Source organism: Haemorhous mexicanus, chromosome 3 (genome assembly GCF_027477595.1).
Source record: "Haemorhous mexicanus isolate bHaeMex1 chromosome 3, bHaeMex1.pri, whole genome shotgun sequence".
Taxonomy (NCBI): domain Eukaryota; kingdom Metazoa; phylum Chordata; class Aves; order Passeriformes; family Fringillidae; genus Haemorhous; species Haemorhous mexicanus.
This window is the reverse complement of record NC_082343.1, coordinates 68678238-68692820: the sequence shown is the minus strand read 5'-3', so window position 1 is coordinate 68692820 and position 14583 is coordinate 68678238. Positions and strand designations below refer to the sequence as shown.

At 39.8% G+C, this 14583-nt stretch overlaps 1 protein-coding gene across 1 annotated transcript in view; it reads left to right on the top strand.

Annotated features, from left to right (window-relative positions):
* Nucleotides 1-3753: 3753 nt before the first annotated feature.
* Nucleotides 3754-14583, top strand: part of RFX6 (regulatory factor X6) — a 33110-nt gene continuing 22280 nt past the window's right edge. The window contains exons 1-5 of the mRNA XM_059842239.1: nucleotides 3754-3922; nucleotides 4090-4246; nucleotides 5807-5930; nucleotides 7246-7307; nucleotides 14043-14120. Of these exons, the coding sequence (XP_059698222.1) occupies nucleotides 3754-3922; nucleotides 4090-4246; nucleotides 5807-5930; nucleotides 7246-7307; nucleotides 14043-14120 (590 nt within the window). The remainder of the gene's footprint in view (nucleotides 3923-4089; nucleotides 4247-5806; nucleotides 5931-7245; nucleotides 7308-14042; nucleotides 14121-14583) is intronic.

The following is a 14583-nucleotide window of genomic DNA, read 5'->3' as shown; positions in this document are numbered from 1 at the left end:
TCTCTAAGGTTTCACCTGGTTGCATGCACAAAACTGGTGACTCAAGACACCAGAAAGAAACAAATTCTTCAGAGAAATCACTTATTGCTGACATATAAGAACCTTGAGAAGGGCTCAGAAAAAACTGCAAAGACAAAAAAAATTCCCTTATCACTGAGTGATGTTCTCAAGCCATCATTACAGTTAATTTATCAAAAAGAATGATTCAATAATTATTGGAAACAACAAAGCTAAGATTTTGGAGGATGTTTCAATTTGTTTCAAATTTGACCCTTTAATTAATAGAGATTCTTATCTAAAGAAATTTTTGCAATAAAAATCTATTATTGGATATAGGCTTTCAAAAGGTGTTGCCAGTGACAACGTCAAATGCAGGAGCCCTTAGCTTAGTGCATTGATTTTTATTAATTTTTTTTTCGATTTTCAAGATGAAAATTCTCTCAAAAAGTAAACACTGAGATGTGTAGAGGACCAAAATAAATGGGAAAGCTATCTTGTTTGAATTGGAGCTGATTAAAACTCTTTCTTGCAAGGAGTCACAGAAAACCAGAAATGGAGTTTCAGGAAGAGCTAAATAGATTCCTGCTATGTCAAAGCAGAGAGAATGACAAACACTGACAATTATGACAAATTGATTTATTATATCCTTGTGGAATACTGAGAGGTGCCATACTTTACTTTTACGGTACTATCAGCATATTTGGAAAGAAATAGGTGTTAGAGTCTACCAAAGAGTCCTGGCATCAACACCGTATCAGGGCTTCTGTGTAGTTCATTTGTCTGGGGAGGATATGAGGTGAAACAGTTTCCAGCACTTAAGTAAACATCATGCAGGATTACACAGGAACAGATCAATAACAAATTGTATTTCTACTGCTGCATTTATCTTCCAAACATTTTGCAGTTCAAAACAGAGAACCCCTCAGGCAGATTGTTATTAATGGCAAGTCACATTGATATGAATAAAGTTGAAAAATGTTTTGTTTTCATGCACTGTATTGGCAACAAGGAAAAGAAAACACTGCAGCAAGATGAAATGGTGCAATGCCTGAGTGCTGATATAAAAGATATTTCATATGCAAGTTACAGAAACAAATAATTCTGCTGTCCTACAGAGCACATGTATCTGATCATTTACTCCAGGCTATACAACAAACTGTTGAATTTTGGTGGGATTACATTACAAAATTCACCTAAAACTAAGCAAGGCTTTCTAGGCTCTCAGTACAGACCTAGAAGGGAAATAGATTTATGAGAAGATGATCTGTTCACTGGGTAATGCGCCTGGTATGAATTAGCTCTGGGACACACCTTCTCTTCCCCACTGACTCTAAAGGGAGATGGAGGTGAACAGATTAGAGTAAGAAAACAACTCTGAGACAAAGCTAGGCAAGAGATTTTGCATGCTTCAAGCACAAATTATAGAACCATAGATTAGTTTGGGTTGGAAGGGATCTTTGAAATGCACAGGGACATCTCAAACTACATCAGGCTGCTCAGAGCCCCATCCCATCCATCCTTACTTTGAATGCTTCCAGGGATGATGCATGATGCATGCATCCACCTTGGCATTCATCTTTGTGCATATGTGTGTGTGTATATATATATAAATATATATATAAAACCCAGAACAACATTGAAAATTTCTAGGCACGAGCACTGCTGTAACATCCTTGGTACTTGTGGTTTCAGCTAGCCCAGTTCTATACCTGCCCCATCCTTTCTGTCTCCCAAAGGCTGAAATCATACATTCAGCAAGAGGGAGCTTAAAAGTGGGGAAGGATTGTCCACCTGCCATAGTTTTTGGGGTCTGTCCTTTGCTTCAGCAGGATTACAGCTGCTTGCTGCAGGATGGAAACTAGCTGGTCCCTAGGCTGGACCCCTTACTCAGTTAATCCCTGTGTTGATGATGACGGATAGAATTCATTAGTGTCACCGAGGATATTCTGCCACCATAACAATCCTGCCCTTTCAGAGCAAATAGCTACATTTAGCTCCATAATTCCAAAATATCCATGTTCAATGTCACACTGGATTTTGATCACAAAAGATTCAACACAACAATATGCAGCTGAGAGGTTTTATCGTACCATGGAAATACTGGTCATGGTGGACCAAATTGTGAGCATCTGAGTCAGAGCTCAGGCCAGCCAAAAGTCAGAGGGTCAAATGAGATTTTACTTCAGCCTCAAACAAAGCCATTGGAACCAGATGCTGAACTGTCACAGTGAGTTACAATAAGAATTGACACAGACACCTGTGGTCAAAGCCATATGTAGCATCACTTAATGAAGTAAAAAGGGAACATGGAAACAATGAAGAAATGTTGACTGGAGTAACCGGTAATGAAAGAAATATATTTTTCACAGTGGAGGGAAGAGGTGTAAGCAGAGCAGCAGAAAGTTTGGGCTAAATGCCATTTTTTATTCTAGGACCCTCTCACAGGTCTGCCTTGGGTCTGAAACCCATCATTTACTCTTATGATGAGGTTTTGGGTCTTTCAGCAGATATGGGCACACCATATTTGTTAGATATGGATTTGATAGATGATAGCTGGTCTGAGGATGCACCTCTGTAGGAATGGAAGTGGTCATATTCTACTGTTTTGTAGTGCTGGTGGTATCAATGACGTGAGGTGCAACAGAAGACTGGAAGAGAGTAGAAAGGAAACAGCTGTTCACGAGCTTTGTGTTTCTGACAGCCCAGCACTACTTGATGGCTCAAAGAATGCTTCACAATTCATCCAATATAACATTTCAGGACTGCTTGCTACCACAAGTACAATTTCCCAGTCCTTATCTGGAACAGCACAACACCTAACATTTTGTTTTAATGAGAATTTACTAAAACAGTAGACATTGCAGTTATGAGACAAGATTTATATCCTACTGACAATTTTGTTCTCTTGTAAAAGCAAGGACCACTTTCTGTGATTCTCTCCTGCCATCTCTCAGTCAGCATGCTGAAATGGAGCAAAGCAAAGACACGCCTGCCAGATGAATGTACAAAATGAAGATGTTTTTCTCCATCACCCACAAAATTACTCTGGGAATTAAGGAAATACGGACAGTGACAGATAGTGCCCAGAAGGGTCCCACCACTGGTCCTGCGGCTATCAGGAGGCAGCTGCGAAGCGCAGAGCGCCCGTCGCCCTCCGCCGGAGGGGAGCACAAGGAGAGCCGCCTTCTGCCCTGAAGGGACGCGAGGGGACCCGGCGGCCGCCCCCCTGTTGCGGCGGGCCAGGAGCTGCTCCTGACACCAGCCGGAGCCACGGCTGCCGGGAGTTAATCATTAAATTCCCGGCAGATCCGCTCCTGGCCGGCTCCCCCGAACCTCCTCGGCCTTCAGCCGTGCCCTGTCCCCTTCTGGCCTGACCGAGCACGGCGGCGGGAGGGGAAGCGGAGGCAGGGACGGAGACACCTCCCTGCCACCGCCGCCAGCGGGCCCGGAGCGAGGCGGAGCCCCGGGGCGGGCGGGCCGTCCCTGCCCGCTCGGTAGCCAAGTCGCCTCCCTGGACGGCTCCGTAGGGCACACCTGTCCCCCGCTGCCGCCCCCGCATCGCCTCTCCTCCCCTTCACGGCAGCGCTTGGCCGACACCGTCTCCGGCCTCGGTGCAGAGCCCCGGCCCACGCCTCAGCCGGCGCCCCCGGCCGCCGCCGCCGCGCCCGCCCCGTCCTCCCGCTCCCGTCCCCTCCCGCCGCCCATGGGCGCCGCCCGCGCCGCGCCGGGGCAGAGCCGGCGCCGCTGAGGAGCATGGCCAAGGGACCCGAGCAGGGGGACGCCTTCCTGCACCTCCCGGCCGCGCAGGCGGTGCCCGCCGAGGCTCAGGAGGAGCGCTACGCGGGGCTGCTGGGGCGAAGCTTGCTGCCCGGCGCCCGGGAGGCGCTGCCCGAGCCGCCGCTGTCCGCCGGCGTCAAGGCAGGTAAAGGCGGGGAGCCGGCGGCGCGCCCTGCTCAGCCCGGCCGCGGCAGGCAGCGGCAGCCGCTGCTCGGGCTCCGGCGGGGACGGCGGCAGGCGGGAGGGGGCGGCTTGTGGCGGGACCGTAACGATGCCCTCGGGCCTCTCTTCTTGTCCCCCCGCGGCGCTCAGAAACACGCCTCGGCAGCGAAACCCTCTCCTCGGAAGAAGAGGATGCGGATGCTCGCGACGGCGCGCTGACAGCCGCCGACCAAAGCCCGTGTTCGAAGAGGAGCATCCCACAGATCATGAAGGACAAGAAGAAGCAGACGCAGCTCACCCTGCAATGGTAGGGCTCCGGAGAGCCCCCGCTGTCCGCCCTGGGGGCTCCAGGACCGAGCCGGCGTGTCCATCACACTCAGAGGGACCCTTCTCAATCAGCTGAGCCGGCGAGGAGGGCGACATCTCTTTTAGAAAGAATTTGTCACTTTTTGGGGTGTTTCGTTGGTTGGTTTTTGTTTTCTTTTTTTGTTTTGCGGGTTTCTTTTGGATGAGCCTCATCTACAAATAAGGATACCCATCCCCAAATTTCTGAGTTTTGAAATTATCAAAGGTTCGTCACGTAATAGAAGTCTCAGTTAGATTCTCACACTATGTGGCTATCAATTAAATGTTTCATCAAAATGTAGAAATGAAACATTATATAAGAATCGTATTGTTGAACGGCTGCTTTAATTATCCTTTGAGGTTGTGACAGTTAGATTTTCACTGTCTTATAATGAATTTCTTTTACATTATGTTCTTCCACCTATCGAGGCCATAACTTTGGTTTATTTTATCTGGGGAAAAAAGTTAACCAAATAAGAGATCAAATTCTGCAGCCATTAATTGATTAATGTTTATATTAAAATAAACTTGAAATTAGGGAGGAGTTCTGTTGAATTAAATGGGAACTTAATTACGAAATGTAGACTGTCAATTTTTTCCTTCTACCTGAAAAATTAGACTAATCCAAATTATTCACTTTGTTATTCTAGTTTACTTCTGAGTGTAAATAGTTAAGGATTTAAGTCTGGTGAGTCAGTGCAAAATTATTAAATATGCAGCCCTTACTGCACAGTATTTTCTTACAAATTTGTGTAATTTGAGAAACAAATTTATTGCACATCATCCCAGGAGTAGTGAACAATGTAAAACGATAAAGAAAAAACCCAACAGGACAGAGAAATATCCAGCTGCTACCAAGGGTTCTCTTCAATTGAAAACAGTCAGGTTTTTGCTTCAGTTTTAAAAATTTTACTTTAATGACCATCACTCAGCACTTGTATTCTGAAAACTGATTGGGAAGCTACATAGAAATTCACCTTCTTCAAAAAACACTGGTATTTGTTTTTCCCTCTGTGGTTTGAAGCATTTCCAGGTCCAGAGTGGAAATTAAAAAGCAAAACAATGAAGAAAAAAGACATTAGCTCAGGTGTTGAGGATACAGTGGGACAGAAGTTGCAAGTCCAGGTCCCTGCTTTTAAATACTTTCAAAGGACTGACTTAAACCGAGGTCTTTCATAGTCTGGTTAGGACTCTTCTTTTCAGACTAAGGCTGGCTCTTAGGTGATGATAATTTAATTATTGAAATGAAGCAAAAATGTCCAGACATTGAAAAAGACTCATTAAGAGCAGGGATCTGGCCCCACGTTTTCCATGAATTCTGCAGCTAGCCTAAGCACCAAGTGTGGAGTCTGTCTGTAGTGCCTGTCATGTTCAGGAGAAACTCATCTGTGTGCTCTGATGGAATTCTTCAGTAAAATTATAAAAAGAAGGACAACCAAAAAAAAGAGAGCAAAAACTGGGAAATGCAATGAGGAGAAATGGCATGTTGCTTCTTACTCTGGCAGTTTCTTTCTCTACACAGGCTGGAAGAAAACTACATTGTATGTGAAGGAGTTTGTTTACCAAGATGCATCCTTTATGCACATTATTTAGACTTCTGCAGAAAAGAGAAGCTGGAACCTGCCTGTGCTGCAACTTTTGGGAAGGTAATAAGTAAATGCCTTAATAATTTGTTAGATCAGTTGTTTGGAAGAATCACAGTTTAGTACAGCTGCGTAAGAATTCTTCTGAAATTCACATGTTTTCTGCTGCAAATGTACATGGAATCAGAATAAGTATAACTACACTGTCTCCTATGGAGGCATTTCTTAACATCTCCTGTAGGAGATTGAAGCTGAAATTTCCTTTGATTTATTGTTGTTTTTTTTTAAAAAAAAAACACCAAAAAAACCAAAAACCAAAAATAACCCCCCAACCCCACAACCCCCCCCCCAAAAAAGGCCTTCTCTCTGAGTGCTTCTTTTCTTTCCCTTTTTGTTCATGACATCAGTAGGTTCTTTCCACAAAACCAGATCTGACATGGAGGACACATAATTTACTAAAGGCAGTGTAAGGTGAGATGTGACACAGACAATACCACTAGAAGGGGAAAAGAAATTAATAACACAAAGAGCTTCCAAATGAAAAATTGTTGATTCATTCTCTTTTCTACCCTTCTCTACAATTAATCCTGAAGTAATTTAATGTAAGAGAGATGTGAGCTCTCCAGATTAAATCCTGAGTATTTAGTGAAACAGGAAACCAAAAATGCTTCAAGGATCATCTTTTTTTAAGCACTACTGGTCTAGTAATGGTTTATACATAGCAAAATGCATTAATTTAATTAAATAATGGATTTAAAATCTGGTTCATAAAATGTTAATTTCCTATTTTATTCCTCTTGAACTAGATACACTAAAAAATGGATATCTAACTTTCATATAAGGTTTCAGTATAAATGAGAAGGAAAATAAGTTCTATTTAAACATTGTTTTGACAGTGATCTGTCTATCAGATATATCTATTAGATCTACCTCTATCACTGAATTAATTTTTTCAGATCACACTTTCAAATAAAGAAATCAATTTCATTCTAGTTGTTTGTCTTTGAAAACAGTATAGCTAGAGGGCAGAGTTTCCCCTGATTTTGTTTAAATCTCTGAAGAATACAGTTGTACTTAAGGAACTTGAACATAATAGGATTCTGGTGAAGAAAACTAGATTTTAAAATGTTAAAGTGAAAACAGAAAGGGAAAACAGGTGGGAATACTGGAGATACACAGCAAGATGGACAAGGATGGAAGAAAGAAAATATAAATAAAATAAAAATGAAACATGGCATAATCTTTTATGTTGATAAGTATCAAAAATGCTAATTCATGAACTACCTTAGACCATATACTTACACTACGATTTTTCTGTGAACAGATTGCTTAGAAAGTTTGCCAGTGTTAGAAATTAATGCAGTTATTTTCTCTTTAGACCATTCGCCAGAAATTCCCTCTCCTTACCACAAGGCGGCTCGGAACAAGGGGCCATTCAAAGTAAGGCTCAATTACGGGTGTATCTGCTTACAGAACACATTTTAGGAATCGTGTATTTCCATGTCTCCTTAATATGTACTAATAGGCAGGGGAGTTTATTCAGATGGCACACTGCAAGTGATAACTTTCATGTACATGTTGAAACTGATACTCAAACTCAAACATTTAAATTTGAAAACACTGCTGCTTAATTTTTAAAATTAAACTGATTAAGCTTCTAAGTCTTGTCATTGCTTTTATAGACCCATGCATATGTTGCAAATATATGTCAAAATATTAGATATAAAAATAGTTTATAATACATGTCTTTTTATAGCTTCTCATCTTTCTATAAATAGTGATTTTATTTCTCTTTTGCAAGCCTAACAACTTCCATTGACTTCTCTCTCATGTAACAATGTGGGTTCACCTAAATACACCACCAGGAAAAGCATTGTTTTAAATTGAAGTTAAGGTATACTTCTGCTCTTTGTTTTGGGTATTTTATAAAACTCTGTAAAGTATACCATCTATGGTGCAGTAGTTTCATAAATAATGTATCCTGTTAATTTGTATATTTGATCTGTAAAATATTAGGTTGTAGGAATAGATCATAGACAACTCTATATCGCCTGGTATTAAAATTTTCATTAGTTCTGGTTCTGGAATTATGCTTTTGGCCATAAAAAAATTAGTGTAAAACTGTTGTGAAGAGTGGTAATATACATATTCCCTCCCATCCATTTTGCTAATGAATAAGATAGAAAACCAGAATAATGATAGAAATAGGAGAAACTCAAAACATTCTGTTTGTTTGGGAAAACTCTTTATTTTGAGCTACTTAGCCTTGAAAGACAAAGTAACTCTTGTCTTTCAGTAGTTTATAAGCAAAACTCAAAACAAAAGGAGACTGAAAAGAAAAAATCAACAAGACTTGTTTTTCTAAGTGCTTTGCAATCTACCAGAAATGTCTGAAAGATAATTTTTTTATTTTCATAGTTTTGGGGAGTTATTAAATGTTGTTATACTTGGTTTTCTTCCTGCCTTAGAAATACAAGAAATAGCTAGTTATTCCACCTTAGTTTTGCTGAAGAATGAATGAGATGCCGTTTGTGAATTTTAGGTTTTGTTGCAGAAAAAATGAAGGTTGGGAAGAATTTAAATTCCAAATATTTGCAAAGACATTCTATTTCTTGAGCATGTCTCAAGAATTTTTTTTAAATAACCACTAACAAAATCCAAAGGAAATAAAGTCTTCACAGAACATTATTCTTTTTTTTTTTTTTTTATTGTTGGTTTTAACAGAGGATAGTTCTTGCACAATGTCTCTCACAGTCTTACAAATTTGTAATCCATTCACCTCTTTTTAGAAGACAGTACACAGCCTGCAATGTATAGAGGAAAACTGGACCTGAAGTTCATTTCTCTTTTTGTAGGCCACCTATAGATGCTGAGTAGAGGTGTTTTGAGGAGAGCAACTATTAAAAAGGTTATTTATTAGGGAAAAGAGGGATTTTGTGTATTGTCTGCTGTGGTGAACTTAAGCTGGGATTACAGGTATAAGATGATGTAGACATAGCTTTGCTGCTGGTCTTCTGTTTAAGATTTTAAGAGATCTGGCATTCACAGTCTATGCAGGAATATTTGACAATATGCTCATTCATCAATGCTGTGGTGAATTCTTAGCCAGGTGCATAACCCAACATATTTGGTGAACTATTTAGTTACAATGAATGAGATAATGCAAGGGAGAAGTCTCCCTCATGCTCATTATATACTTCTTCTGACATAGCTAACAGACTGATAGACAGGATCCAATGAGAATCCAAACTTCCAAACATATCCTGTGTCAGCATGATTTAAACACAATAAGTCAACCTTTATAAGTAAATGAGTATGTCTCAAATATGTGTATAGCTATAAAATTAATTGTTTTGGAACATGTGTCACTGTAGTCCCCTTTTCTCAAAGACATTAAACAATATTAATATAGAAACAACGCATGCCCAACATTTCTTTGGCAAATTCCATATCCCTATTGGCCTTGTTGGTATTATGTGCCATATTTTCATATGGATTAACTGTTCTTGAACAATTTCCTCAAAGAAATGAGGCATCATCAGGTTTTGTTTGAACATCTGGCGCTTGTTTCTCTGTATTTTTTCATCAGTTTTCCTCAGAGGCTTTTCCTATTCAACTCTCATTTCTGCTAAGATGCACTTACCTTGATCTTACTGTGCTAAAAAGGACCTCACAAAAGGCACAAATGACAGTATTTCCAGTTCAGAGACCAAACACAGCAGCAAGTAGTCATATAGAAGTGTCAGTATAAGTCATAGAATTATACAGGCATAGAATGATCGAATGCTTTGGGTTGGAAGAGACCTTAAAGATCATCTAGTGTAACCCCTGTGCCATGGGCATGGACGCTTTCAACTAGGCCAGGTTGCTCAAAGCCCCATCCAATCTGGCCTAGGACACTTCCAGGGATGAGAGATCCACAGCTGCTCGGGGCAACCTGCGCCAGCACCTCAATGCCCCCAACGGAAAGAATTCTTTCCTAATATCTAATCCAAATCTACCCTTTTTCAGTTTAATGATCTCTGATAATCAATTTTTCTTTCTGTGGTGTTGTGGGCTGTGTCCCCCTCAGAACTACAGACTCACTGAGGAGTATATAAATTTCTGATTTCACCAGGTAGCAGTTAGTCACACAAACGTTATTTACAGAAGTATTTCCATTAAATTAATAAAAAAGTTATGGGACTGTTCATCAGTTTCAATGAATTACTAGTTACTGTCTTTTTATGTTAGCTTGGACTCTAAATGTTACAAGCTGTTTCTGAGTCACTGGGACCAGTAGGAGAGTTGTTACGAGCAATTAAGTCATATTTTTTAAAGCACAGTAGTGTAGTGACATGATATTATTTTTGTTGCTGCTGTCTTTATTACCATATAATGCTAGCACTCACTATTCCTAGCAGTGATTTTTTATATAGCAGTATTGCCCTGGAGCTCTGATCATTGTCCAGGACTCCAGATGCTGCAAAAGCATAAAAAGGAAGAAGACAATTCTTCTCCAATGGAGTAATTGTTCTTAAATTTAGAGAAAAGTTAATGCCCTGGGGAAAAAAGTGCCTTCCTGGATACTGCAAGCATGCATGGTAATCTATTGGTAGAGTCTGGCTGTGATCAGAAGAAAACAAAGAAAATAATTTCCTTTTTCCATCATCTTCAAGGTGGTTGAAATTGTTTTTCTCCTGCTCTGAAACAAGCTCTTTCTGACATCCTCATGAGCATGGATTGGATTTGAGTAAAAGCTCCTACACTAACATATGGAATACAGTTACTGTTGTAAGGTGTGAGATATACAAATGTTAGTTCTTCCTCTGTTCCCAAACAGCATTTGTCATCTCTAGTTCAGGGCAAAGGATAAACTTAAAACTGAGTCCGATGATCCCTAGAATTCAAGTCAGAACCTCTCTTTCTCTGCATTTACATCCAACAACCCATTTGTGCAAAAGTGTCAGTACTAAAACTCATTTACATGTTTGGCCAAGAAGGTCCAACACATTGGACACAATTTTGTTAACAAAATATGTTAGTCTCTCATGCCCATGCTAATCCCTCTACATAGCTGAAAGTAAGGGAAATTTTCTGTTTTCACTCTGCTGAATGAAAGAAGGTGCAGCACCATAAATACTGCAAGAGGCTCTCTTAGACTAGTGTTTCATAAGCCACAGTTCTCTGTTCTGAATCCACCTTTTTGCATTGGTAATTTTGAACATACCATGGTCAATGCTAGAACTCAGCTGTAACTTTCACAGTACACAAATCACCTGAAGCAGCTATTTGGGAAAATGTAGAAACTGCTCAGTCCAAACACACAGGAAGACTGTTTGAGTTCAAGTTACAATTTAATTTCTTTGTAGACTTTGATCAATGATGAATCTTAGCTTTTATCCATCATGTCTGAAAACTATTATCTTATTTATTAGGAGTGATTTAGTGGGTTAATAAAACTGATATGGCAGCTGGCCCTGTGATAAGAAGTTATTGCAAGTCCCTGAACAGCTTAAGCCTATCATTTCCTTATCAGCTATCATTTGTATCAGTGTATGCTAAAATCAGAGCTACAAGTTGTGTAGGAACATATGTTCCAACAAACCACTGAATTAAAAGAGAAAAGTAGTTCAGCTTGTTTTATAAAATGTTTGTTTCAAAAATTGAGAGTAAATTCCTTGTAGTAACTGATTACGTTTTGTTAATCACACAATAGAAATAATAAATAGTAAAATAAAATATACTGAACATACACATAAAAATATGCACATAAGGAGATGGAAGGCATTTGAAGATGTAGGTTAAAGATGTTGTCAGTGTGTCTGGTATGGGTATACTACTCTCAGAAGGGAGCCCAAAATAAGCTATTCAGCTAATGGCTTGTAAGAGAATAATAGTCTTTATATCCTGTTACTCTACAGAGGATGCCAGACAGAGCTTGAAAAGTAAAATTATATTATTTTTAATAGTTTCTCTGTTGTGAATGGAAAGCTCTGGTTTTTAGCAGTAAAAATTCAACTGCATATTATTGAAGAAAAAGAGAATGATACCTGCTGTGCCTTTAATACACAAAGAATATGTACTGAAAATATCTATTCTCTACATAACAAGATGTCTCAGTGAAAAATTCTGATATCCTGGGATGTTCCAGCAGGAACAAGTATATTGCCCACCACTGGATACTTGAAAATCTTAATCATACAACAGTTCCTGTTCCTTGCCCAAATATATTAATATTGAATTAGATGTGGAATAATCTAGATACGGAATCATAACTTTGTAAAGAAGTAATGCTTTTCCTTGCCTCTGGCCCACTCCCGCCTCAGCTGGAGGGAATGCCAAATTAATGGTGAAAGTGTAAAAGTCTTTATTTTAGAATTTTAAAAATGGCACGTGACTGAAGCTGGGAGATTTAAACTGTTGGAATGAGACGTGGGCAGCTGCTTGCTACGTGGCCAGTGACAAATGGACAGATAACATTGTTAAAGAAGCAGTCACAGTCACAACTCTATTCTGTTTTTTGTCCTGTTCAATGGACACCCTTTGCCATATAAAGATTAAGTAAATGCTGTCATTTCAAAGAATCCATACCTGTATATTTTCAATATATATATATATACCTCTTGTGTCACAGTAAGGAAACAGGGGAGACACTTTCAGCTTTTCTAGGGGTTGACAGGTGCCACAGTGCTCTAGCACTGTTGTGTAGACTCACCAGTTTCGGGAAAGCAATAAAAGCAATGGTGCCACATTCTGTCGTGCTTCTTGGCTGTAAAATCCTGAATGCACACAACAGACCTTCCAGAAACAGAAAAATTATTTCAGCTGAGATTGTCACAGCTACCTAGGCCAGGCAAATATATCATCCTAATGAACATTTTCTTAGGCATAATTTGTATCTAATGCCTTTAACCAGCTCTGTAAATATAAAGCACATAAGGGTTTTGTTCTTACCTGTGACAGTTCCATACAAGAACAAACAAAACATTGTGATTTTTTTTTTTTTAATGGTCATCCCCAGGAAGAGCAGACATGAGATCAACACTTTCGTTGATGTGCTCTAAGAACTATTTGCTGGGGCTTTGTATCTTAAGAATGCATTTCTTCAAGCTTTTGGGGAGTTTGAGTGAAATTGGTGCAATGTGTTGCAAAGAGGTACTTTGAAGTAGTTCAGTTAAACCAGCTGCCATGGTACTTTCAAGCAAATTTTAGTAAAAAGCAAATTAACCTTTTTATTCTGTCCATAACATTCTTAGACAAATTTGGTTTAACACAATCAGTTTTTAAATCTATTGAGTGGAATTTATAAGATGGGGCCTATCAACTTTGATAGATGAACTCAAGCAAACTTTGCTATGACCGGTAAGGAAAGAGCTGCCCCCAGCTTGCTCTCCTGCCCTTCTCTCAGAGGTCACTTATTTTGTAGCAAAATCAGTGGAAAGCAATAAGTAGCTACTGCACAGCCAGTTTCCTTAGCATCAACCCAACCTTTTTTGGGTCTTTGGTGTCTTTGGTTAAGGTGTTGGCTGTGAGCACTGCAAAGCCTGAGCAACAGGCATGTTTCCTTTTTCAGTCTCTGTTTGGGAGCAGTAATCTCCAGGAGAGCAACAAGGGAGACAAATGTGGATGAGAAGTGCCTAAATGGCTTAATAATTTAGAGTTAGCCTACGACCTGACAGAAGAATGAATGAATGACACATTATCATTGTTAGTCATAGGTGACTGAACACTGAGTTATAGGTTGCACTGGCAAGCTATTTTCAACTGAGAAAGGCTCTGAGGGACTGTAAATGTAACAGTGGCAAGTGAGATAAAATGAACCTGATAGATCAAACCCAGCACCCTTTCAAACACATGAAGTAAAGGGAAACAGAAGGTATATCAGGGAAAAGGGATGTAACATGTTTCTGGGTTTTCTGTTCTAGCTACATTCTTGTAGTAAGAGAGAAAGTATTTTAATTTTAACAGTTGAATTTGGATCAAATCATGACAATACTCTTTTCTATGAGACTAGATTTTGTTGCGTGACTGTGAAAAGAATTGTTCGACCCTGTTGAGAAAAATTTTCAGAAAGCATTTAAAATCAGTCTGACAGCTTCCTTTACTTTCAGTTTGGCAGCTTGGTTTACTTGACATGTCACTCATAAATGCTCTTCTTTTATCTTTCTTTCTTTTCTTTTTTTTTTCCTGCAGATATCACTATTATGGAATTGGCATTAAAGAAAGCAGTGCATATTACCACTCTGTGTACTCTGGAAAGGGCTTAACCAGGTAAAATAACTTCTGAGACTTAATCAGTGAAGTTCTAACTATAATCTTCCCTTAGGAAGGTATACATAGGACTCTGATTTTTGTTTCTACTAGAATTGCTGGTTATCTCAGTGTTCAAAAGGTTGATTTCTATATTTTGCTAGAGTCTTCCAGTTTGACCCCACCACAGTCTGTGTAGAGCTGTCAACTTTTAACAGCAGAACATTTGTTCAAGTTTGTATGAGGGAGCAAAATCCCATTTCCAGAACAATTGTCTAATTTTGTTTGCCTTTGTGTCACCCTGTGAGTTCTTTCCCCAGGACAGCTTTCCATTATGAAACGTCTGGAGAACGGTGTGAAGCTGGCACCTGTGGGGCAGGAGGGAGGGGTCAGTGTAGATTAATATTTACAGGTCCTTTGACTGGCTAATATCAGTTTAAACCTAACCCAGGAAGCTCTAATTATATTTATTTAAGGGACAGCT